At 41.8% G+C, this 25306-nt stretch overlaps 1 protein-coding gene across 3 annotated transcripts; it reads left to right on the forward strand.

Moving 5' to 3' along the window:
- Positions 1-212: 212 nt before the first annotated feature.
- cyld (cylindromatosis (turban tumor syndrome)) lies at positions 213-21240 on the forward strand. Of its 3 annotated transcripts, XM_071545064.1 has the most exons (17): positions 213-570; positions 1987-2529; positions 3620-3928; positions 5078-5183; positions 6349-6450; positions 7197-7313; positions 9856-10244; positions 13031-13196; positions 13345-13486; positions 14015-14137; positions 14492-14583; positions 15017-15083; positions 16006-16138; positions 16902-17010; positions 17301-17419; positions 17834-18050; positions 18835-21240. In XM_071545064.1, exons 2-17 carry the CDS (start codon positions 2038-2040, stop codon positions 19017-19019), a joined length of 2868 nt encoding a protein of 955 aa, XP_071401165.1. In that variant the 5' UTR covers positions 213-570; positions 1987-2037; the 3' UTR covers positions 19020-21240. The 3 variants fall into 3 exon arrangements, with proteins under 3 accessions (XP_071401165.1, XP_071401166.1, XP_071401168.1); XM_071545065.1 differs by lacking the exon at positions 7197-7313; XM_071545067.1 differs by lacking the exons at positions 6349-6450; positions 7197-7313.
- The last annotated feature ends 4066 nt before the right edge of the window (positions 21241-25306 follow it).

Here is a 25306-nt window from a genome sequence, read left to right on the forward strand (position 1 = left end):
AAAACAGACATAGTTTGTCGTGCAAAATAATTGGCTGAAAATAATTGGCTTCTATCCCAACTCGGCATCATCTGTCTTGGCAGCTACACTCCAACCTAACTATCTGCCCGGCTATGGGAAACCCCCATACAGAGGGACTTAATTACAGACGCAATGAACAGCCACTTAGCACTTGAGAAAGACGCGAATGACCAATGCCTGAGCAACGAGTGCGAACACGTCAAACCTTCATGTTTAGTTTGGTCGTCTTCTGTAAATAATCAATTTCATAGCTATATACACCATGATTTCGCATATTTCTCTGGGAGTAGAGATTGATCTAAATGCTGTCAGCATATTGTAGAGGTTGGCAGTTCTCTGCCAGCCTGCTTACTGTTGATCATCTAGCTAGCTAGGCTAACTTTAGCTTGATACTTAGTGGCTAGGGCGCTGACACTAGCTAGCCAGCTAGCTAATCATAGGCTATCACTAGTGGAATCTAGTTTGTTTTCAGCAACCTAACGCTAGTTGGGATGGACATTTGACATGACAATCACCTCTAACTTCTAACTGAACTGAAGCGTATCTAAGGTAAGGAATACATACCGTTAGCACTACACGTAAATGGACATTTGTGTGCATTTTAGCTAGCTACTTCCTTCTCTTGAAGGGCCTTTGACTGGCAGCCTTTAACTGATGATGACACTGGTTGTCAGTGAAAACGTTTATTAAAACATGGGTAGTGTCACTGTCAGTGGCACTGATGGATTGTACAAAACTTGTACTCGGCTTGATAGTCGTAAATTCAAAGAATTACACAAAATATATTCACAAGCAGCTTACGTCAGGTCAGCGTTAGCCCATTTCAAGTGGAAATGATTTAAAAAATTTCTGCCTGTGTCTTTAGTTAGCCTTGTACCTAAGTACGACGTTAGCCAGCTAACGATAGCTAATGTTATGGACGTAATGATGCTACAGCGCTACACCAAAAACCAACAACATAAGTAACGTAAGCCGGTGTGTGGTGTCATGCTTGGTATAAAACGCTCGATATAATGAAGATGACTGCCATACTCTGAGCCCTTGTACTTATTTGACTGGGTGGCTAATCATCATGTCTAAGGTTATAGTGTCATCAGGGGAAATCCAGATGTCTGCTATCTGCACCATGCCCTGGGTGTCGGAATAGGTCACCTGCTTGCTCACCATCTATTTATAGAAAATATTCAAAGCAGCAGATATGAACAATATCACACTGGGGTGGGTAAAATAATGAGAGGGCAGCAGAAGGGCAGAACGCACATGGGATGGGACCTCAAACAGTATCCACTGTGGGTTTGAAACATGAGCCATTTACCATTCAGGGTCTCTCATCTCCCTTCCAATATCCCCCCTTACAACAAGAAGTAAAACCAGGGATCAGTGATCAGCAAGGCTAACTCGGATGTATAGAACCCAAGTGTAATCAGGAGGTTAGGATTACCCTACATAACATATTTGGATCTATTTTGCAAGTATTTTAAATTAATTCTCCATGAAAATTCTATACATACATGTAAATAAGCACTCACAATTCAGAAAGTATCATTGGTGTTAATTCTACAGACTGTTTTAACAAAGGTGCCATTATGGTACCTGTTGTTTTTTGTTTTGTTTTTTTACCTGTTGTTGTGTCTAACTAACCAGACCTGACCTACAGTCTAAACTACCGTATAATACACATACAGGCTGTTAAATAGTATTAAGCATTTTCTGCTGGCATGCCTGCCAAATGATTCAAGAACCACAATGGAAAGTCATTTGAATTCAGTGCATCTTGACATTTTCATAATGTTGTTTTCTTGGTAGAATATTGTATTTTAATTTATCTAATAAAATCAATTAAACAAGCAACCAATTAACCACTTATTAACAAAGTATCAGTCTATCTATCTGTCTTATCTACATGGACTGTCCTGATGAAATTTTCGCAACAGAGACAATAATGTGTGTTATCCTTGTGTACAGACCACAGGTCAAGCTCGCCTTGACGTGAGACCCCGTGTCTAGCATGCAGCCATGAGCTCTGCCCTGTGGAGCCAGGAGAAGCCCAGCGGGGGCTTCAGGGAGGACTGGCGCTTCTACATGGTAGTGAAGGAATGTACGGTGGAGAAGCCTCCCCAGAAGACCCTGAGGATCCCCCGCGGCAGTCTGGGCCAGGCCTGCCAGGAGCGCAACAGCCTGGGGCGCACGTTGCCCCCCTGCAAGGGCAAGAGGAGTCTGCGCATCCTGGACCAGACCAACGTGGTGCTGAGCCTGGACGAGCGGGACGTTCTGGAGCTGGACGAGAAGCTGGCAGAGCTGCTCTTCCCCATCACCAACTGCGAGGAGCGGTACGCCCTGCTCTGCAACAAGGCTCGGCTGGACCGCGCCCGCGACATCGACTGTGGTTCGAAGGTGCGCGTCCAGCTGCGCTCGGGAGATGAACCCCTGCCCGGTGTGGTCCGCTTCAAGGGCTCGCTGCTCCCTGACAGGGCCCTCTCTGGAATCTGGTTTGGAGTGGAGCTGCTGGTGAGAACCCTTGTGTTGGAGACAGTGATCCGCTAGATGTTTATTCAGTGTTTCCTCTGTGTATTCATGCTGCAGGAGCGACCCACTGCATAGATATTAACACCACTACTAGAGAAAATGTTTAAGTTAAGTTAAAGTCATATAAAAATTGTATAAGTTAGCCAAATCTCCATCTTGAAACATTGAAGATGTGTAGTTCTGAAAAAATTGGGACCGAAATGGGGACAGATGTCGACCCAAAAGTAAAATTGGAAAAAATGGGACCAAATGGGGGACAGATGTCAGATGGACAGATGGGGACAGATGGGGACAGATGGGGACAGATGTTGAATCAAAAGTAAAATTACAACCAAGCATGGTACTGTACATAAATTTGCATAGGAAACACTGTTGTAAATGGCATGAATTGAATGATGGCAACTCAACTGTCTTAATCTCAACACTAAATCCAGTCATACAATGCATTCTGTAATGTATGTAAGTAGCGAGATACAAAGGCTTGTTTATTGCAGCACAATGTTGTGTTTATTCTACTGAGTTCAGCCGTAGGCTCCAAAAGTGGGCTGAAGGAGTACAGGCGGTCTGACCCTTGCTCAGTATAAAGGGCTTAGAAGTGAGCACATACTTATGCTTCAGATCAACACCCTGATTTCACGTCCCTTATCAAATGCAGATTACTGTGGCATGGCCTGTCATAATGTTTGCTAATATATGCCATCAGTTTGAGAGATTTTGCCCTTTTTAATATGTAAAGAGCCTGCCTGAGAGAAAAGAACCACAATATCCTGCGTCTTGTAACGACATCCTTGTACTAGACATTATCGAAGGTAGCTGCCACAATAAGTCAGTCGTATGCCACTACTCGGCAATTAGACATTTGCAGCAAGCCGTTAAACGCCTGCCGTAGCAATCGATCAGATGCCCTCACAGCTGTATGATGTTGACTTCCCTCCCTTCCCCTGCAGAATGCTGAGTAAGCATCTTAGCTACCTGCCTCCCTGTTATGACAATAAGTTGCACATCTCTCTTGCTCTGCCCCTCTCTCTCCCTCTGTCTCTCTCTCCCTCTTTCCTTGGCTTTATTCCCCCAGGAGGAGGGCCGGGGCCAGGGCTTCACAGAGGGCTCCTACCAGGGCCGTCAGCTTTTCCGCTGTGAGGATGAGTGTGGCGTGTTCGTGGCCCTGGACAAGCTGGAGCTCTGGGAGGACGAGGAGGAGGAGCTGGGCGAGCTGGAGGTGGACCATGTCACCCTGGTGGAAGAAGAGCAGGACTTCCCCCCGCTGGAGATCAACTCCAGGGTCCTGGTGCAGACCAGGGAGGGACCCGAGAGAGGCACCATCATTTTCTGTGACCTGCTGCCAGGCAACGAGAGCCTGGGGTACTATGTGGGAGTTGACATGGTAAGGGCACCTCTAAATAAGTAGAGGAATTGCACCCACTTCCCAGACAAGCTTCTTTCTTACTCTAGACAGGTGTTGGAAAAAGTGGTAAACCATTAATTACAATGAAGCTAAATGCCCAAACTGTAAGGCACCCAGCGCAGTCAGTTAATTAGCACCAAATGAAGTTTAGGGGCACCTCTAAGCCTTTATTGAGCCCCCTGAGCATTTGTGAGATGATTGTTTGTAGCTTATTTTTCCCTGAATACAGATCTTTACCTGCCCCTGGTGGTGGAGGAGGGTCTGTTAGCAAAGCATTATTGTACACATTAATGTAGTGCATAGAACCAAATGATCAGGGGCAACAAAAGTATACTTTTGTTGCCCCTGGATCTCAGGCTGTCTGAAAGCCTCGTGCCGTTTACAGATCAGGTTTGTATAACCATATGAGCATATGTGAGGGAAGGTGTAGGCTTGGCTTGCAGTTGCCAGCGATCAGAGCAGCTGGTATCTATGCCTACTGTTGCCAGGCGGGAGTGATATTGTAGTCATGGAGAGATTGAAACACATAACTGAGGCATTTGACTGCTGATCGTTAGCAGCAGCAGCAGCAGCAGCCCACTCAGTGCATCTGAGCCACCCACACAAAGGCAAGGCAGTCACGCGGGGAGTGAGGTAAAGACTTAGCGCTGTATGACCCAACAACATGGCAAGGGGCCAGCAGGCAGCCGAGGAGAGCCCACTGCTCTGCCTCACTCTGTTTCCAGCCTCGCCCTGCCTTTTGCTAGCTAGTAGCACTGGCCTCACGCTCATCTTCGATTATCCTGCTGGAGCCGAATCCTCGGACCCTCACTTAAAGAAGAATACAGTGGTTGTGTTTGCAGAGGAAGTAGAGCTTTGGGGGGGAAGGACTTGGGTTGGACGAGGTCTGTTGCTCAGCTGGAGTAGATGAGATGAGCTGGGGTTATCACAATGCTGGGGATCAAGCTGAAGTATCATTTTTAGATAGAGTGACAGGACGATAGATACTTTATTGATCACCAGGGGGATATTGGGGAAAAGAGTTGCTGTGACAGGCAGGCACTTGCATGACACCATCTTGATCAGTTTTACCGAGATGAGGAACGCCTGCGGGGGGTTATAAGGTTCTCACGTCTCCAACTCTTTCAGGACAATCCTATCGGGGACTGGGATGGTGTGTTTGACGGGAAACTGCTGTGTAATTTCGCCAGCTTGGAGCACACACGTCTCGTCCCCATCTGTGACGTAATGCCAGGTGAGCCACCTAGTATTTATCCCTGTTTAATGCCCTGCAATATATTGTCAAATTGAAGTGTTTTCCGCAATACAAGTCGTCCGGCAGTGCTTCTCTTAGAACGGCTCTTCCATCTGAGAGTTGTGAGTTTGTGTTTTGCTTGCAGCAGGAACAGAGAGCCTTTTGTGTTGATGGCTCGCTTGTTTTTGAAAGTCAAGTGAGATACTCAGGCTCTTTGTTCTCCACATTGGCGTATTGATTTGTTTATGTGTACTGCTGTCTCCCCTTTGCCGATTTGCCGACTTCTAACCATGAAATGTCGAGGATGGGGATTGTTAATTTTACTAATGTGTCATCTCTGTTTGAAACCCTCCTTTTGTGCTTACAAGATTAATTACAGCCCTATGCTCTGTAGATACGCTTCATAAAGTTTACTTTGACACTGAGTGAAGCTGTACTTCAAAATCTACCCTAAAACAGAGTTTATTTGTTGTTTCTTAATTTGTCAGTCCTGTGATATTGGACAGTTCAATCTTTATTTGTGAACATGTATCCAAAGTTAGAGGCAAGAGAGCTTAGACTATAACTCCTGCACATCACTTACTTGCAGTTAAAGTACATTTTGCGGGAAAATGTACAACAGTCACTGTCTATTAACAATGAGTGGGACTTTGTAGACACAGTGACCATATCCATGGTGATTTTTGTGGAGATGTGAGCATATTTTCTTTAATATTTTCTGGCTTAGCTAATTGTTTTAGGCCACATCTCACTTCATTGCCTCTTGCACTACACACTGTTCCACATGGCAGACCACATTAGCTAGTGTATCCTAGATTCAAATGCTGTCTCCTATGACTCAAGAAACTAACATATTGTAAGGTACTGTGCCAGAGTCATAGATGAGAGATATGTAATGCATTAAATCTTTAAGCCTTTTAGACTAGTTGTTTTAATATGACATTGCTTCATCAGAATTAGAAACATTTGCAAAATACAATTGCACCAGTGCAGTGACATATTGAGAACTTAAGAAAAATGGTACAGGGACAATACTATATGACCTAACATATATATTGCAAATGGGCTGTAGAAGACATATAGTAGACATTTGGTGCATGGTAGCTCAATGTGTGCTGATGGGGCTGCTGTGCCTCTAATGTGGGTGTATTTCTGGGCTGTGCAGAATATTCCATGCAGGACCAAAGGCTGCCAAAGCACAGTTTTGCCCCCAGAGGCACCAGCAGTGACAAGTCCTCTTCTGGCCAAAGCAAACCAAAGAGCAAAGGTACTGCACTGCTGTCATGATACCAACCTAACAGACTTACCCACAGCGTGGTGTGGTAATAACTCTTAAAGGGGAATTCATTTGAAATTAAATTTTAGGCTGTTACTCTGCAAAAGTAGAAATATATTTGTCTACAATTTTTGTTTTAAGATGTTTTGATTGACCAGAGAAGAGAAAACAATTCCATGGCATTATCAAAAATGGCTCAGATGGTTGAGAGGAAATTTTATGGAGTCATTATTTGTGTATCAATATTATACACAGGTACAATTTTAATTCTAGATGCTGAATATAAGTGTGCAGAAAATAACTCATCTTTCTTTGTTATGGGGAACGTTTTAGGAAAATATCTACTTTTGCAGAATAGCAACCTAAAAGTCAATTTTGGTGGACTTTCCTTTTAATCTCATGTAACAGAAATACAACGATAACAACAGAGGGCATGAAAACTGCATTTTAGGTGAATTCAAGAGATTCCTGTTGCAAATGTGCTGATTTGATGTGAATTGTATGGAATGTGTGACTCCCTGTTTAATGTTCTTGTAATTGGTTTCTTGCATGGAGAAAACTGCCTACGGTTGCTGATTAATGTGCCTCTTTCTTAGTGCTATTCTACCCTTTTATTTCTCACCTATTCTGCTGTCTGCCATGAGTGAGGAACACACACACACATACACACACATACACTTTTCTTATTATCTGTGTTTTGTTTTTTGTTTTTTTTCATTTACTTGTGCTATTTACAGGCTTAGGTCATCAGTGTGGCAGTAGAAGCAAGTCTGAATTTTACTATACTTTAAATGGCAGCTCTGTCGATCCCCCAGCCCAGTCCAAATCCAAAAGCACATGGTACATTGATGAAGGTAAAACATGAGCACTCATGGGACATCGACTGTCTTAATGGCAAGCTCCTGTTCATGCAAAGCTATTCACTAACTTTTAAAGGTCCTGTGTAGCATGATAACACTAACAGTGCCAGGGGTAGGAGTTTGATTCTCACTGGATCCACCCGTGCTATAGAAAGTTTGCACTCATAGTACTGTGAGGTGCTTTGAATAGAAGTCTTCACAAAAATTGCTGATTTTTTTTGCCAGTTACAAACCAAAATTGCCATATACTACACAGTAAATAGTTTTTTTGCAGTCCAGCACTTCATCTGAATCAACTTAATAAACTTTATTTGCATAGCTCTTTGCAAAACAAAGCACTTTTGCCAAAGTCCTTTACAGACAATAAAACAATAATACAAATGATGGCCCTAAATGTATTTATGTATGTATAGGCTATATGTTTATGCTGGGAGACAAAGAAGTCCCCTTTGGTTCTGCATAAGGAGGATGACTAATATATCAGTTGGTTAAAACTGAGGTTAGCAGCCCTTGCAGGCATTTATGGCCCAAGCACCGATTCCAGAAAAACATATTCAGTAGTTTGATGCAGTAGCTTGCTATCAAGACCTTTCCATTTGAGTCTTGTCTTTCATTCCCATTCAGTGTGAGATTCCACCTGCATGGAGTTATGGATGTGGCACGGTTTTCATCTGAACACAATGGCTTTTAATAATGCTCAGTGCTGGAAATTTCTCACTGCTTACTCACAGCTCACGGTTGTTGTTTGGCGGAAACAGAAGTCAAAAGATTTGGCACGCTTGTATCAATGCAATTAATGTGTTGAATTTTGAAAAATTGCATTGAAAACTGTGCAGAAATCTTTTACTGGTAATGCTCAGTGCAAAAGTTCAAAATTTAATGTAAGCAAAGCTAAATTATGTAGCACCTGCTGAATTAGGCTCATTGAGTTTCTGTGTAATAGGACTTGCAGGCCAAAGCATTGGTAAAAGCCTTCATTTCTGGTGGGGGAGGTCTAAGTGTTGCGATCAGCACATTGTCACATTGTTTTCATATGTCTGTATTACAGTTGATGGTGTGGGGAGACAAGTATGATTTATTAGAGGCTAAGAGGAAATTCCATTGCTCATGTCATCAGCAATACAGCATGATCTGATGCATATCAGATGTGAACGATTTTATGAGTTCCATGATAATCAAATCATATTGTGTCCTGCAGTCTATTCCATTGACATTTGAGTGGGATGTAGAGTATCAATGAGTGTATTTACATGCACACAGTATTCTGGATGCTAAATCATTACCCTGGTTAAGGTCATATTGAGGATAAGCTGTATAGCTGCATCTTCATATTCCAGTCATGGATAAACACAATTAATTTTATTCAAAACAGGACATGCAGACTTTAAAACAACAAAAAACAAACCCTAAGATATACAGAAAACCTTTTTTATGTATCAGTATCATGGCTAATATTGGCATGTCCCAACTCTCAACTTTGGGTTTCTCAGAATCAAAATAAGGGGTTTTCTGGGTTACTGTAAATGGAATATGATATTTATATCTGCCAAGCCAAAAATAGAATACTTTAGTTCCTGAAATAATTTAGGGATGTCGATGCATGTGAGCACACGTAGACTATCTGTATTGAAGAGTGAGGGGGAGCCCAGTCATCTGGTCACATGTGTGCAGTTTGATCACAGCTGCTTATTCATCCTTTCAAACTGTAATCATTTTCATCTTCCTCAGGACCACTTTTCACATTTTGGGTGAGGGTTACTTTTCTTTTATAATGTTGCTTTGATTTTTGTCAGAGAGTCATCTGGCTTGGATCCAAACTCCTCTGTGATTTTGTCAATGTGGAAACAGATTTAACAGTTCAACAACTTTCATTTTGCCCAAATTTGCTTAATAAATACATGGAATTAAAGAGAATGCTTAATTAGTGTTCCAAGAGGTGCCATTTGGCCTATAAAACAGAAAATGATCAAATAAAGCTGATTTGAAGTCTGACATCTCATGAAATTGTGAATTTGATACTGCGCCTGTGTTGACTAAAGGCACTAACGATTACTTTGGGTGCGGTGGGACAAAATCATAGCTCAAAACACCATCAGAAGGGCAAAGGAGCCTGCACACAGCCAGTTAGGGCATCAAGCCTCAATAAGGGACATTGAGAAGCTGGGTAGTAAAAAAAAAAAAAAAAGTGCTTTTAATTTGAAATGGTAAAAAAAAAAAAAAAAAAAAAACGTGCTCCAAAGGTGCAGAAATGCAAAAAATGCAAAAAACTGAACTTAATTTTTAAATTGTTTACACTTTTAGAGCACTTTTTGTACCATGTCAAATTAAAATAACCTTTTTCCTTTTACTATCTTAGCTTCTTGATGTCCTGTCTTGAGGCTTGATGGTTCAAGTGGCTGGAGTGTGGGCTCCTTTTTCTCTTTTTGTGGTGTTTTGAAGTCTGACATCTCTACATCGATAAATTCAGTCTATGTTACATAGCACGCTGTTACCATACAGTGGTGATTAAGTTTCGGTCTCTCGTTCTCTCCTGCAGTTGGCGAGGACCCTGCCAAGTCGCTCACAGACACGCCCCCTGACTTCAACCAAGCCTCCCCGCCCTCCAGGGCCCCACCCTCTGCCTCTCTGTCCAGCGACAACAAGTTCCACTCACTGCCCTTCAGCCTCAACCGCAAGACCGGGCCCAATGGCAGCATGAGTCATGGGCCCCTCTCCCTTTCCGTCCAGTCGGTGATGGGGGAGCAGCCCGAGCCTCCGTCGCCCGCCGCCCCTCCCTCGCCGCGGCCCCCCACGCCCCCCCGCGGGCAGCCGGGCCTGGAGGTGGGCTCTCTGGTGGAGGTGAAGGAGAACCCCCCTCTGTGTGGGGTCATCCGCTGGGTGGGCCTGCCCCCCGGCCTACTGGAGCCTTTGGCTGGCCTGGAACTGGTGAGACACCACAGTCACAATGAAACAGCATTTTGACAGCATCTCACTTCCTTAATGTGGTGTATTTTCTGTTGAAACAGGATATTGAGGCGAGACATAATCCACGGAGGGATCATACAGAAGTGTAAACCAATGTTTACACTTCTCCGTTTGTGTCTCGCCTCAATATCCTGTCTCTGGCCTCAATATTCCAGTTAGGGAGTGAAATCATTTGATGGCAGGGGCAGAGGCGTGAGATTATGAAAAATCTGTGATGGTTTTATTGGTTGGAGTTTTTATGTGCGCCTCCTGGTACGCAATGAGGTCACCACTAAAGATTTTCCATTTTCCAGGAAGTAGAAATAATTTGATTGATGTAAAATACAAATGTCCAGTAAGTGTATGGTATGATAGTTACAATGAGCTTTAAAGGCAAAAAAGTCATTTTTCATTTCAATGTGACTTTAACGCCAGATTGATATAGGATTTCAATATCGATAATTGGGGAAGAAAATTCCAGATATTGGATTTATTGGCTGACAATGGCTTTTTTGGCTGTCATTGTTACTCAGCATAAATAACCTTTATAACCCCTTCCAAATTCTCCTTTGGAGTGCTAAAACACACCTTTTCTTGGTAGTGTTGCATGGAGTATTGGTGAGTGAGAAACATATACTAGAGTTTTTCTTGGACCATTCATGTATTTTGCAGTGTTTCATACCATATTTATTTCCAATTCAATTCCAATCCAATTCTTGGATTTTGTTTACTTATTTTTCTCAAAGGTCTATACTATAGCAAACATAAAAATAAAAAAAAATGCATATCAGTGGTGGAAATGCCAATACAGTAAGGGTTGCACTGATCTATTGGCCACCAATCATATTCAGCCGATTGACGTTCTAAATAGGTCACTGGTGATCAGCCAACGTCTCAACTACTCGATCACATTACAGGTGCACATTCGTTATTTATGCTCATGTACTATTTGACAGTAATTGAATATGGTCTTTTTTTTTTTTTAATAGAGAATGGGCCCATCCGTTCTTTAAGTGACCATGCTGGTTTTAACTTCAGGAGAGACTTGGTCATTTAATTTTGCTCCTTTCTGAACAGAGTGTTTTGAGAGAGATTATTGCATTTATTTGCTATTTTCAACTGTTAATGAATATTGACAGCTCACATATATGGATTTCTGACATTGTGTTCTAAATTCCTTAGCCTATATTATTAGAAATAGTTGATTGTATTGGACAGAAGGCATAGCCTATGCTGCCTTAATGAAGACCATTTTCATGTGCTACCGGTGGCAGGAGGTGAGTAAGCACCTCAGTCATCAAGCATACTGACTGCTTGTTCACACTGTGAGCAACTTGGTTGATGGGTTGCTCTATTCTGATTGTGGGCGGTGTGAAAGGCTCTGATTTCATCTATGTAGTGGTCTGCAGCTAAGTTTTGACCAAGAATGTTAAGCTATGTATTTATACATTTCTGCATATTCTCACAGTGATTTTAGGTTGTTTTGTTTTGTTTCTTATAGAACAGTTATCTTTAATAGTATAAATATATATATAGTAAAAATATACTTCACTTCCAGTTAAATTATTTTCCTCCAAGATTAGGTCATTTTGAAGGGGGAATTTGCTATATATTGCATTGGGAGCAGGCTCTAGCTCTCTTGTTTCCAAAAATAAACTGAAAGCAAAAGTTACTAGCTGTCAGCTCCCCATCCATTTTGGATGGGAAGCTACTGTTCACAAACAGAACTACTGTTCACAAAACGGAACTACTGTTCACAAAACAAAAATCACATCAGTAGGGAAACATGGGAGTGTGGAGATCTGATTGGCTGATGACCACAAAATATTCAGAAATGGCCAACTTTTCTTGACCAACAAGCTTGTTCACTGTCCACACATCTGAGTTTCCCTGGTCACTCAAGAGTGGACTTCTGGTAACTTGTTGATTATTTTGCTAGCAGTGTGGGAGCATGGTAACAATAACTATGTTTGGATAAAAACTATGATTTGTTTCCACAGCAATTTCACGCAGCCATGAGAATAATTTGTTAAAAACACAGTACTGTTTTGAAATTTCATTGTTTATGCTTGGTAATAGAAGGTCTGGGTAAACTGCATCATTTCAAACGGTGATCAGCTTACCACACTGTTAAACAAGTAAACAGTGGACAGGTCATTTCCTATGAATGATGCCAAGTTGTAGTGGGGCAATAAGTAGAAAATATGTTACCTCATGTTTCTTGATTGTTAGTGGCAACAAAACGGGAAGAGGAGGTGCCATTCATTGGCATCCAAGATATTGTGCAGACAATAAAACAAATCTTGTGCTGCCCCCCTTAGGCCAATCAGTGTAATTGCTGGAAAATGCTGGAACAGAGCAATGACACACATCATTCCGAGGAGTTTCATCAAAATCTGATCAGTGGCATCCGATATATTGTGAATGACGTTGATTTCATTGTGGGGGACAATAATCAGTTATCAGAATTGGCACCAAAATATCTGATCATGCATTCCTAAGTTTATCTGTGACAGGCCAATATCAATCAGTAAGATCAGCACAACCGCATATCAGTCCGGCCCTAGTGTAAACCGCGACTGATGTTAGGGTCAGTGTACCACTCAGTGTAATGTGAAGGGAGGGTGAGTAAATTAATAAATGAGATTCCCTGGTGTAAGTTTGCGTTATGGTTTGTGTTGTTTAGTTTTCTCTCCACTCTATCTGCTGTAAAGCACATGCACTGCCTGACAGTAATATGGTGATGTGATGTTGCCCTGCCCTCCCAGGAAGAAGAGTGCGTTGGCTGCACGGACGGCACCTTCAAGGGTACGCGCTACTTCAGCTGCCCGCCCAAGAAAGCTCTGTTTGTGAAGCTCAAGTGCTGCCGGCCTGACTCCCGCTTCCCCTCCCTGCACCACTCCTCCAACCCCATAGAGCGCTGCAACTCCATCGGTGAGTCACTGGGAAGGGAAGGGAGCGAGTAGGCGACTCATCAGTTTAATCGCTGGATGATACAGTAATACACAACTAAAGGGCTCCAAGTTAACCGGTGCTCCCAAAAGGCTTCGGGTTTAAAATTCCGCTTTGTGTGTTCATGCAGCATTCGGAGGTTACCTGAGCGAGGTGGTGCATGAGAACACCCCTCCCCGCACAGAGAACGACGGTCTGGATGTCATGGTGGGAAAAAAGAAAGGCATCCAGGGCCACTACAACTCCTGCTACCTGGACTCAACCCTCTTCTGGTCAGTACTCGTTTTGCCCATCCACTTTTGATCACATTTCTTATGCTGCATTGTTTTTAAAGTGCTCAAAACAAACGGAACTAAAAAAAAAACAGGCACAAGCTACAAAACTACTGCACTCCGTGAGCTGCTGTGCTCTCACTAGGGTTCGACCAATATGGGTTTTTGATGGCTGTCACCGATGGATTGAAGTTGGATTGAAGCTGCCAATAGCTGATATTTACTGCCAAATATTCAATAGCTTTGGTTGCCAAAAAATTCAAAAAATGACAAGTATTCAGTGTGCCCCAGAATTTTATTCTTGGCAGGGTTACAAAGCATCTGAACAACATTTAGACTGTGAGACACGAAGGGTTAGGGATATCTGATTATTAATGAAAGGCCAATATCGGCTCAATATATGGGTCAAACCTGTGACTGTGTGTTTAGGAGGGCTATCTAAAACGGCAAATTCCAGTTGACTTGTGCACATTAGCAAAATAAAGTAATTTTAATTTGAATCTGTGTATCCTCTGCCGCCCTCCCCAGTCTTTTCTCCTTCAGCTCCGTCCTGGACACAGTCCTGCTGAGGCCGCGCTTGAAGACTGATGTGGAGTATTACAGAGAGACCCAGGAGCTGTTACGCACAGAGATAGTCAACCCCCTGCGCATGTGAGTCTCCAGCAGCTCCTGAGCAAGGCACATAATACACTTGTCAGATTGTAGTGCTCTGAAAACACACTGTGCTGCAAAGGTTTTTGACAATGACACACTGATTTTGGCTTAATGTTCTCATCACCTTTTATACAGGCATTTGATTTGATCTATACAGGGAGCAAAAGACTCCTATTCTAGACTATGATGCCAAGTTTGACAAGCAGTTTTAAAAAACAACTAACAAAATTTGAATTGAAATTAAACAAAACACAACGCAGAGTTGTGGTTTTTAATCTCAAATATTATTGGTTGCATTATTCACTTATTCAAACCCTGAATGTAATGTCTCCCCCTCTGTTTGTCCTCCAGACATGGGTATGTGTGTGCCACTAAAGTGATGAAGCTGAGGAGGATCCTGGAGAAGGTAGAGGCTGCGTCTGGGTTCACCTCTGAAGAGAAAGGTAGGAGAATGACACGGGTTTCTGCCAGTCCGTCTTAGTACTATCCTTAAACATTTTATTGTGCTCTTTCGTCCATGTGAATTTGACTGTATTGTGCTTTTGTACATTTTTGCAGCTTTTTTTTTTGTCTTTATGCTGCTTTCTTGGTCAGGTCTCCTTGAAAAAGAGATTCTTGATCTTAATTGGATCTACCTGGTTAGATAAAGGATTAATGAAAAAAATAAAAACCAGCAGTTTTTAAAAATACAAGGAAAAAAATAGACCTCAACATACCACATAATTTCAGCATTAGTGCACCACACAACTGCAACCAACAGTAGACACATACTGACTTTACATAGAGAGCACAGTTGCAGCATTTTCACGAGCCTGGTGGCCAAGAGTGTTACTTCCTAGTGTTTAAAATCTCACTTGTTCATTTCTTCTACTCCAGATCCTGAAGAGTTCCTCAATATCCTTTTCCATCACATTCTTAGAGTGGATCCCTTGCTCAAGCTAAGGTTAGTGGGCCAACTGTCATTTGAAAAAATTAAAAACCCTTTTGTATATGATTTGTGCTTAAGGCCACAAAATACATGATCTAGGCCTGGCACAATTTTGCAGCTGTTAGTCTAGTATTGTTTACAAACACTCAGTACATGGAGATGTTACTACTTGGATCAGTTTTGAGGAGTAAAAATAGCAGTTTATTTGGTGACCAAAAACAGGCAGAATTGCTTGGACCCTGACTGTGTACATCTGCAGTTATAGTGGTTTTCTATCTTCACAGTCCCTCTGGGATCAAAATGATACAGATGTCATGGAAATTTGCTCATAATCTTTCAACCAGTCAAGTGTTTAAAATCAAGCTTGACTGCTGGTTGATCTAAGTGCCTTCAAAGGAATAATAAAATACCAAATTTCCTGATTGCATGAGTGATAGCTGTGGTGAGCTAAAACAAGACCTGGGATTCAGCAAAGAATCTTGCATTTGAACATAGATGCTAACAAATATTGATCATAGAAATTAAAGATAGGTCATGACAGAGTCATAGAAAAGTCATGGAATTTGTGGGAAATGTGGAAGAATATGTAGAGCCTTGTATCTTCCAAACCTTCATCAGTGGCTGCACAATCATTTTAAATCCTGGGAAAATTCATTGTACCAGATATTCCAAAAGTAAGCCTGCAGAAAGTGTTTGTGCTCCATTAAAAATAAATTTCAGTTAGACAAACCATGTTTTGAACTGGTCTTCATCAGGTGTTGACTATGTTTTCATCACTCGACAAAGTCCTATTCAGCTCAAAACCTTGTTGGTTTTTGTGGAACAGTAATGCCATGTTGGCCTACTGTTGAAAATTCTCAATTTTATCTTTGTCTGATACCAGTGATGTGAATAAAATTTAAGATAAATGAACAAAGAACTTGTTGGTGTCATCCAGGTCAGCAGGGCAGAAGGTCCAGGACTGTTACTTTTACCAGATCTTCATGGACAAGAAGGACAAGGTTGGCGTTCCAACCAGCCAGCAGCTCCTAGAGTGGTCCTTCATCAACAGCGACCTCAAGTTTGCAGAGGTGAATTTTATTTTGTTTAAAATTTTCTTTTAACCAGGTTAGCTTATGCCAGTTAACAAGTAATTCTGGTAATGATCATGGCTTTAGTTGTCTGACTGCACCTCTCTTGAGCTGTTTTATAGAGGGCTTCTGCAGTCTAGGGGGGAATCATCAGCTAACTGCAATAGATGCACATAGAGATGTTGGTTGGGTATTCTCTTATTCCCAAATCATAAATTCCCAAGTCACATATTTTTAGATTATCTGTGAACCAAATCGAAGTAGGCTATTTGAAATACTACTAGTAGTATTTTTGTGAGCATGTCATATTGTTAACCATGTTAACTTTTGCATTTTTGGCTGTCAGTAAGCTTTCAGTTGCCTGTCCACTGTCAATAGACTGTAAAATGCTAAGATTTACTGTTGTAATGATTACAGACGTAACGTTAAACTGCTAGCATTCCTAGTGAGCTAGCTGTACCTCAGAATAGTTGTTCTTGTACATCTATCAAGAAGAAATGTAAACATTGGAGAGATGAAACTCAACCAGAATTATGACCTATCTTTGGACAATTTACTGTTATAAAAATGAAAAGACTAGTGCCTTTTCATAGTAAAGACCAATATTGTAGATATCATGTACATAGTGGAGACAGTCCTCTTCTGGGGAACTGCAGCCCCTTTTGCCCGAGTTGTCGTTTCCTCTGAGCAGTGAGATTTGCTGATGTGTCATGCTTCTTTGTTGACAACTACAAAAGCCCTCTCTGTTTTTACTGACCACCAGGCTCCCTCCTGCCTTATCATCCAGATGCCCCGCTTTGGCAAGGACTTCAAAATGTTCAACAAGATCTTCCCCTCGCTCGAGTTAGACATCACAGACCTACTTGAAGACAGTGAGATGTAGCCATTATTTGTCTCCACTGTGTCTTAGTTTGATGTGTGTGTGTCTCTGTGCGTGTGTGTGTGTTTGTGTGTGTGTGTGTGTGTGCATAATGGAGGCGTTTGTGCAGATCAGTGGTGATTCGGAGCTCTGTCACATTTTGTAATGAAACTCCATTGAGTTGTCACTGCAACTCAAACAAGATGAAGGAACAATCCTGCTCTAAACTTTTCAAAGCGCTATACTTCTGTGCAGCATAAGTGTCAACCAGAAAGGCCTAAAGGCATGTGTTTTATTCTCCAGCTCCAAGGGAATGTCGAATCTGCGGAGGCCTGGCTCTCTATGAGTGCCGCGAGTGTTATGAGGATGGGGATATCACCGCTGGCAAGATAAAACAGTTCTGTGAAAAGTGCAATACACAGGTAAAAGACAGAGGGCATTATTGCAGCATCAATAACACATGGAACACATTGTAAAGCATGGGCCAGGATGAACCACTTGGTGGCGCCAAATGCCAAGGAATAATACAGTCTCATGGCATCTGTTACACAAGAGTGCAATGAAAGCTTCTACAGTAGTCCCTTCAGTTCCTTACTTACCAGTTAATGGTGCATTTGCTGAAATACTGTAGGCTTTATATATATATATTAGGTTGTATAATGTATATGGTATGATTATATGGCAATATGATTAATTAAATTCAGTAAATAGTTTTTATTTTGATCTATGTTGTGCTGTTAATTCCCTGAAAAGTGTTTTTAGACATCTTGTGTTCATCAAAAGGCCACAATCTATAACTGATAACTTTGTGTGTTTGTATCTGCTTGCTGATTCAGGTTCACCTCCACCCGAGGAGGAAGGCCCATCGGCACGGCAAACTGTCCGTCCCCAAGGAGCTACAAGAGGGCACGGGCCGGCAGGGCAGCTTTCCCCGCCAGAGGATGGAGCTGTTTGCTGTGCTCTGCATCGAAACCAGTCACTACGTGGCCTTCGTCAAGTATGGCGCCGCAGATTCCGCCTGGCTCTTCTTTGACAGCATGGCCGACCGTGATGGTATGTGCAGCGGCTTTTAAAGGCTTCTTTACATTTAGCTGTGGGATAAAAGTAACTCTTGAAAAGAAGTTATCAGGCAAACAAGAATTTTTTAAATTGCCAAGTACAATAAATATACAGTAATTTGACTTGGGGACATTGGTGCAGAGGCATTTTGACAGCAGGGTTTCACAGTTCGTACTGACACACATAGTACAAGGATAATAGGACCTCACATGCAGTATAACGGCACAGTGCAAGAAACCAATGAAGAATAGACTATAACTATTAATCTCTATACAGAGTACATTTGGCACTCTACACTACACACTGCAATTTGTGTTGTGCATCCTAAGTCACACTTTGAGCCAAAGTTATAATGGTTTGTCATATTATAAAACTTGGGGATATATTGTGACTATATACACATACAACATGACTACGACTGTACATTAAAGTGAAGTTAGTTCTAATCTGACATGGGTATAAAAGCATTTGCAAATGTGTTTAATCCACATATCCACAAAAGCCAGATAAGACAATCGAATGATTGCTGGAAAAATTAAAAAAATAACAGGAAAGTAAAAAAAAAATAATAATTTGTTATGCATATCTGCCATTGACAACTTATGTGATGCTATCAAATTTGACCTGATGCAAGAAACCCCACCCATCTAGTATTCCAAACGCTAAGAATCAATTGTGACTACAACTTGACCTAGGCCTGGCTCTAACAATGCATTGTGTTGGTTCTAATGAGTGTGTGTGTGTGTGTGTGTGTGTGTGTGTGTGTGTGTCTCTACAGGGGGGCAGAATGGCTTCAACATCCCCCAGGTGTCTCCTTGTCCGGAGGTGGGGGCCTACCTGAAAATGAGCCCCGAGGAGCTGCACGCTCTGGATCCCAAGAGCATCCAGGGCCAGGCCCGACGCCTGCTGTGCGACGCCTACATGTGCATGTACCAGAGCCCGACCATGAGCCTGTACAAGTAGCACCCCCTCCTCCCCGACCCCCACCCTTCTACCCCTAACCCTCAGCCACCCACCTACCCCACTTCCAGGGCAGGAGATTCCCAGAAAGACCAAAAAAGAAAAAAAAGAAATTGACAGAAAAAAGACTGCCAGCCACCAGGGGTGCAGTCCAGAGTTAACCCTTTCCACCCCACCTCTCCTCCATGCCTGCCCACGTCTCGACGTCGAGAGACGGAAGAGAGGAGGAGGAGGAGAAGCCTATTTGCACTGTGCATTAGTTGAAGTGTTGTGTTCTTCACGTAGTCCTCTGTAGCTTCCCTGTGCCTCGCAGCTGAGCGTTGGTGGCCGACGATGAAGCAAAGATAGGCCAGATATGAAGATTCACTCCCCATCGGGGGGGGAGAAGACGGGCGGGAGGGCGTCGTTCGCCTCGCCTCGTCTCAGCTGACCAAACACGTGCAACAAAAACAAGATGAGCTAACGGGAGGACCGAGGCCACCTCATTTACCTTCAGAAAGGGGGAGTCCTGCTTTTCTTAATCAGTGTAAAAGACGGGAGCTTTCCATAACGCCACATTTAGGAAGTAATGCAGTGCGCAAACCCTCATCCAACCTGTGTGTACTGTTCTAAAAGCTTGTGTAAAATCTATTAGTAGCATAGGATTCTCCATGTGTACCATCAACAGTATAGATGTCAACCTACTGTACAATTGCATTAGGACCAGAATATTCTGCTCGTAGTGAACCGGTTTGCATATTCCCCCATCATGCTGCGTCAATGTTTTTTACAATATGTTTTACAAAAACGGACAATGTACAGATGTAGCCATTGTAGAAGTCTCACTTTGTACTGCATGCGTGCCGAACTAATGCTGCACTTTAGCTCTATCCCGAAAATAGAACAGTTCTCTTCTCCCATTAGAAGTCACAAGGAGTGGTCTGGTATTTTGTTGGTTGGGAGATATTAGAGTTTTGTGTTAAAGAATACAAATTTGGTTTCACTGTATAGCTTTAAAGACAGAATGGTCTGCAGGACGAATGCAGAATAGATGCCGGATAAATGCATGAAGGGCGATTTCTACAATGGCTACTGCTGTAAAGCTGGTTGTTCCGAGCTCTCCATGCATTCACAGGGTCAATGAGGTGAAATACTGGAAAAGCCTGGCAAATGTTTTTTTTTTTTTTTTTTTTTTTTTTAAATTAACAGTTTGATGTGAAGAATTTCAAACGCAATGTTCTTTTATTTTTAAGTCTTTGACTTAGTGTGTTGAGAACTAAATCTAAATTATATTTTATGTTTACGGTTGCCTTCTCAGAAGGTGTTGCTCCGCCCGTCATGGCAGGCCTGGTTACCTTTGGGGTTGAGAGGAGAATCTTCAAGCATTTGCTCTCGCTGCCTCTGAACATGTGACATGCCATGTTTCCAACCATGCATCAGATAACTTAAAAATTTGTGATCGAATACTATTTATTATATTCTAATCATATATTTACAAACTCATATTTCCCTTTTTAAGAAAACGAAAGAGGGGGTAGATTATAAGCTTCGGGTACTCCCTATCCTCTTTCACTGTATATTGAAGTGAGTTATTGTAGTTTACGCTGTCCCATTGGAACTACTGAATGTTAACAATAGTGGCACGTTGAGCTGTGTAGTGTTAACTAAGGATGGCAAATGAGGAGGTACAAGGCTGGTAACCTTGGGGCCTCATATATAAAAACAAAAATATATATAAAAACTTTACCCTTGATTCCATTGTATGACATTTTTGAAGAATATGAGAGAAAAAGTGAACTAAATCTGTAGTATTTATGCCTTGGATCATGACAGAAGTAGTTTTTGGTTTTGATATATCACAGAAAATTGGCTAAAATTAATGTAAGCCTTTTTTTTTTTTTTTTCTCTAAATCACAACTTTACCTTGGATTTGGTTGTGAGCACAAAATTGTTGTGTAAGAGCCTTTTATAAATGAGGTCCCAGATGACTACAAACTCCCAGTTTGCTTTGTGATCGTTTCCCCTCTCCCAGGGATTCTGACAGGGGGCCTTTCTGTGTGAACTTTTTCTGCACTGCTGAAGTTTAACGCTTGTCACTGACTGGAGGGACGTCCTCTGCCAGAGAACACCGGAGTCTCAGAACAGAAGATGGGACTTTGACTTTTTGTTGCATCTGTACAGTATAGACATATGTAACGGATGGAAATTAATGTCAGTGATGTTCCTGTAAATGTTAACAAAATAAAACCCATTTTGAAGGGTACAAAGCGTGTTGTGATTAAACTGGAGCATGTGGGCATGCCTGTATTTGGGAATGTTGGCAGTGTTAGTGCCTTATGCTCCCCAAAGGAACTCCTAAACAGCAGTGACCACAAGGTTGAGTGTGACCTCATCTGTTGCAGGTGTGTGTGTGTGTCAGTGGAGGCCAGTCTTTCAGATTCAAACATTTCAAATGGGATTCATTTTCCATATTTAACACCCAACACATGGCTATAGGTTCAGTCTGGACATGATAGTACAGCTCCTTGTCAGAATCATTTTATATAGGATAATAAATGAGGAAATCAGGAAGTCATTTCAGCGGGTGACATGGTGTAAAGACAAACTGACAACATACAAAGTTTCACTTTACTAACACACATGATACAAGAACCCCACATTCACTTGAAAGAGACTGCAGACAGTAAGTATCACTCTACATAATACTGTACATTCAATGTTATGTGAATGTCTACATTCTTGCAATGTAGTGTACACTATGGATGTAGCAGGCACACCAGAAAGGCACACCGCCATGTTGGCAGTGACAACAAAACAGACTGTAATGTTAGCGCCTCTTCCCAAAGAAACAGTAATTTCTGTGTGGTGGTCGGGTTTTCAAAATTCTATTATAGAAGGGAGAGAAGATCAAAGAGGAAGAGGTGATAACATTTAAGTCTTTACGTTTGATGTCACACCATTTTAGTCATTTTAACATGAACTGACTTTTAACATATTTCATTTTGGCAAGTAACTGAGGGATGTGATCATCAGCACAAAAAAAGAATTGTCATCTCCCATCAGAAATACTGTAAATAGGAGATGTATGACAAAAAAAAACCTCACATCCCTCAACTTAAACATGAAATATTTTTTTTAAATACTTTTTTTTAGTATTTACCAAAATGATTCTGGAAAACAAACAAAACAATGATTTTAATCACTTTTACCATCTTTTTTGTCACTACCATGGAAGTATGGTAGTAACATTGTACATAAACGTTACCATAATAAAAACAAAGAAATTATAATTAAAAAATATAAAAAAATATGAAATATACTATTCCCAAAAAAACATGAGGTGCCATCATAATGACCAAAAGGCGTTTTTCATTATGTACTGTCATATATATTTTTTATTGGTAAGGGATGGACTCGATCATTTGAATTAATTATAAAACTAAGTTAAAATCAAATCTATTATGACACTTAAATTTATAATTATATATATATATATATTTTACTTCTATGTAGCTCCTCCTAGGATTTGGAAGCTGGAACAGTTTTAAAACCTGGAGAAACGTGGCCTTTCTTTGTATTTTCAAATCTATGAAGAGTGTATTATCCATTACTGGAAAGAGTTGATTCTTTACTGATAGGATTATTATGATCAACCCTAATTAAGGCCTGTGAAACATGCGATCATCCACTGCTCTGTAAACACATAACAACACAACAATATGATCACAGCCTGTTATGCTTAATGTTCTGCAGGAGGATAACAAAGATTAAGGGAAGTCTGTTTTGACCACTTGGTTGGCTTTAGTTCTCTATCTGCCCTATATGTTCGGATTAAGTTCCACAGCCTGTGACCCAATTCCCCAGACAATCTTGAACAAAAAGATACCCCAAGATAAATCAGCCCCCCCCCCAGGAACCCTATCCATACCTTGCCCCGTTTAGTTTTTAGCCAAACTTGAAACCAGCTTAGCAAGCTGACTTCAGAAGTGCCAGATAAGTATTTGTCAACACAACAGCTGGCACACAATGCCCTCTTGTAGCTTTATGCCACAGCATATGCCAGCCGCTCGTAGCGTGTGATAATTTAGCCGGGGCTGGTTCTACAGGAGCAGATGGGCTCAAGTATTGTTATTCTCACTCCAGCTCTGGGCCCCTGGGGGGAATCGCTAAATAAAATCAAAGCAGATGGACCTCTCTGGGCTAGGCCGTGTTTATGATAAACAGCCAGTGTCCATCTCACCATCTCACCTTAACCCCGCCCCCCAAACAAACAAACTAACAGGGAACAGGATTACAGTAGAGTTTCACCTATCCTGCCCAGGGCTTCAGCTTTCCCTTCACCAAAACAGCAGGCAAACCCAAACAAACAGGAAGACAGGAACGTCGCAGCTTTACCGATCCAGTCCAGGGTTCCAATAATTTTCATTCACCAAAACAACTCCTGTTTTTTACCCCCTCGACCTTAAACGGTAAAATTCTCTCACAACAGAAACTCAGGCAGTCTCATTGTTATTTTGGTGTGGATTTGGAAATATTGGTCAAATGTCAGACTTCCCTGTTCTTTCTCACTAATGTAATAGAGGACTGTTTTGTTCTTTTATAGCCTTGCCAAGATTGCCTGGTGTGATTCTCACATCCACGCCACGGACGGGGCCTTGGAAAAGACGTGGCGGTATGGTTCATAGTAAACACCGTCTCTTGCATAAGGCAAAAAGGCGTCTGCCGCTGCTGCCATACATAGGAATGCAGAGCGGTTTCCACTTAGCATTGAACTCCAAACCTACTTTCATTCCCATGGGAAAAGACAGCAGTAAACAAAGAAATCCTATCAGCGCAGAAGGAAGGTAAATGTTTAAGGCCATTCAGACAACAGGAAAGCAGTGATTTCCGGCACTAAAGATGAAAAAGAGTCGAGCGAGAACAATTTCAAGCCAATCAGTCCTAACCCAATATACCACTTAGGCGCTGTTTTAACTCCATTGTGATAACCGGTTTTATTTAGTGGCTTCAAAGGTCAGATTCTGATGAAGTCAAAGTAGCGCAATCAAACTAAATGTTTATAGCCAAAAGTATTAACTCAGCAGTTATTCAATCACTTTAAACTATCTTGAAATCTGTGTTGTATTTTTTTATTTATTTTTTTATTTTTTCAGGCTTTACCAGAGACTTATTTTTCATCATTATCCAGATCTGTTTTCTTGTCGTGGATACATGCCCCTCCAAAATTGCTCTCAGTCAGACATTTATCTATCTATTGAACTCAACAGTAGAATGACACAAGTGCCTCTGGCTCAGACACAAAACAAGCACTTCTGTCTCCTGTCATCACCTCTTGCTTTCTAAAATCAGCGTGTATGCTCACTTACAGTAGACTGAACGGCTGGGAATCGCTGACAGTTTTTACTGGTTACTGATACCGGTTCTGAAACAATATTTTTTCTTCGATACCTTTCTATTTTGAATGAATTCATATTTGATTATGCAGTAGATTTTCAATAAGTCATTTTCTGTTGTAATTGTATATCACATAGGCATTTCTTAGAATAAGACCCTTTCCTTCATTTTCTCCATGAAAGAAATGAATTGAAATTTGAGCTCTCATGGCAAGAATCCCAAATTCTTAAGCTTTTCCATGCCCTAAAAGTGATAGCCATACCAAAAATTGTTTATTACCTGGTACTGGTATTGTTTATTGATTTGAAGCCATAGTGAACAGCATTATAGTCTTAGTATTTGCACTCATCTGAGTCCTTCTCGCAGATTTTCAGAGAGGACCCTGGTCGCCTGGATGAAGAATTAATTGCCTCTAAAGCAACTGCTACCAGATGTTGTTGCTCCTAAGAGCCAGGTGTGGATAAATTGCATATGCAGAATGTGTGTAAAATATTTAAAGTCGTATCTTTCACTTAAGGTGTGAAGTGTTTTTATTGCCCATCACTGCTTTGAGTATGGCGAGAGGAAAGGCCGGCGGCCCCCTGGGCCTGCCGTGCTGGAGCTCTGCACCTGTGGTGTTAATACTACGGATGGTGAGGCTGAGAGTGAGACTGAGGGTGGCAGTGTGTCATGGTGGGGCTGCTGTGTGTGTGTGTGTGTCTGTGTGTGTGTGTGTGGGGTGGGGTGGGGTGGGTCCATACACCTGTTTGCCTTCTAATCGCCTCCTGGCTGCCACCTTTAACACTGCATTATTTACAGGTGCTCACTGGATGGAGACGCAAGCTGCTGTCTGCTTTAAATATGGATGCTTGTATGTGTGTGTGTCTTTGTCTGTACTGCAGGTGTGTGAGTTCGTGTCTGTGTGTGTGTGTGTGTGT

Source organism: Centroberyx affinis, unplaced genomic scaffold, assembly GCF_046629955.1.
Source record: "Centroberyx affinis isolate AG114_WGS23_722 - 3 ecotype Tasmania unplaced genomic scaffold, CSIRO-AGI_Caff_v1 ptg004764l_1, whole genome shotgun sequence".
Classification (NCBI taxonomy): domain Eukaryota; kingdom Metazoa; phylum Chordata; class Actinopteri; order Beryciformes; family Berycidae; genus Centroberyx; species Centroberyx affinis.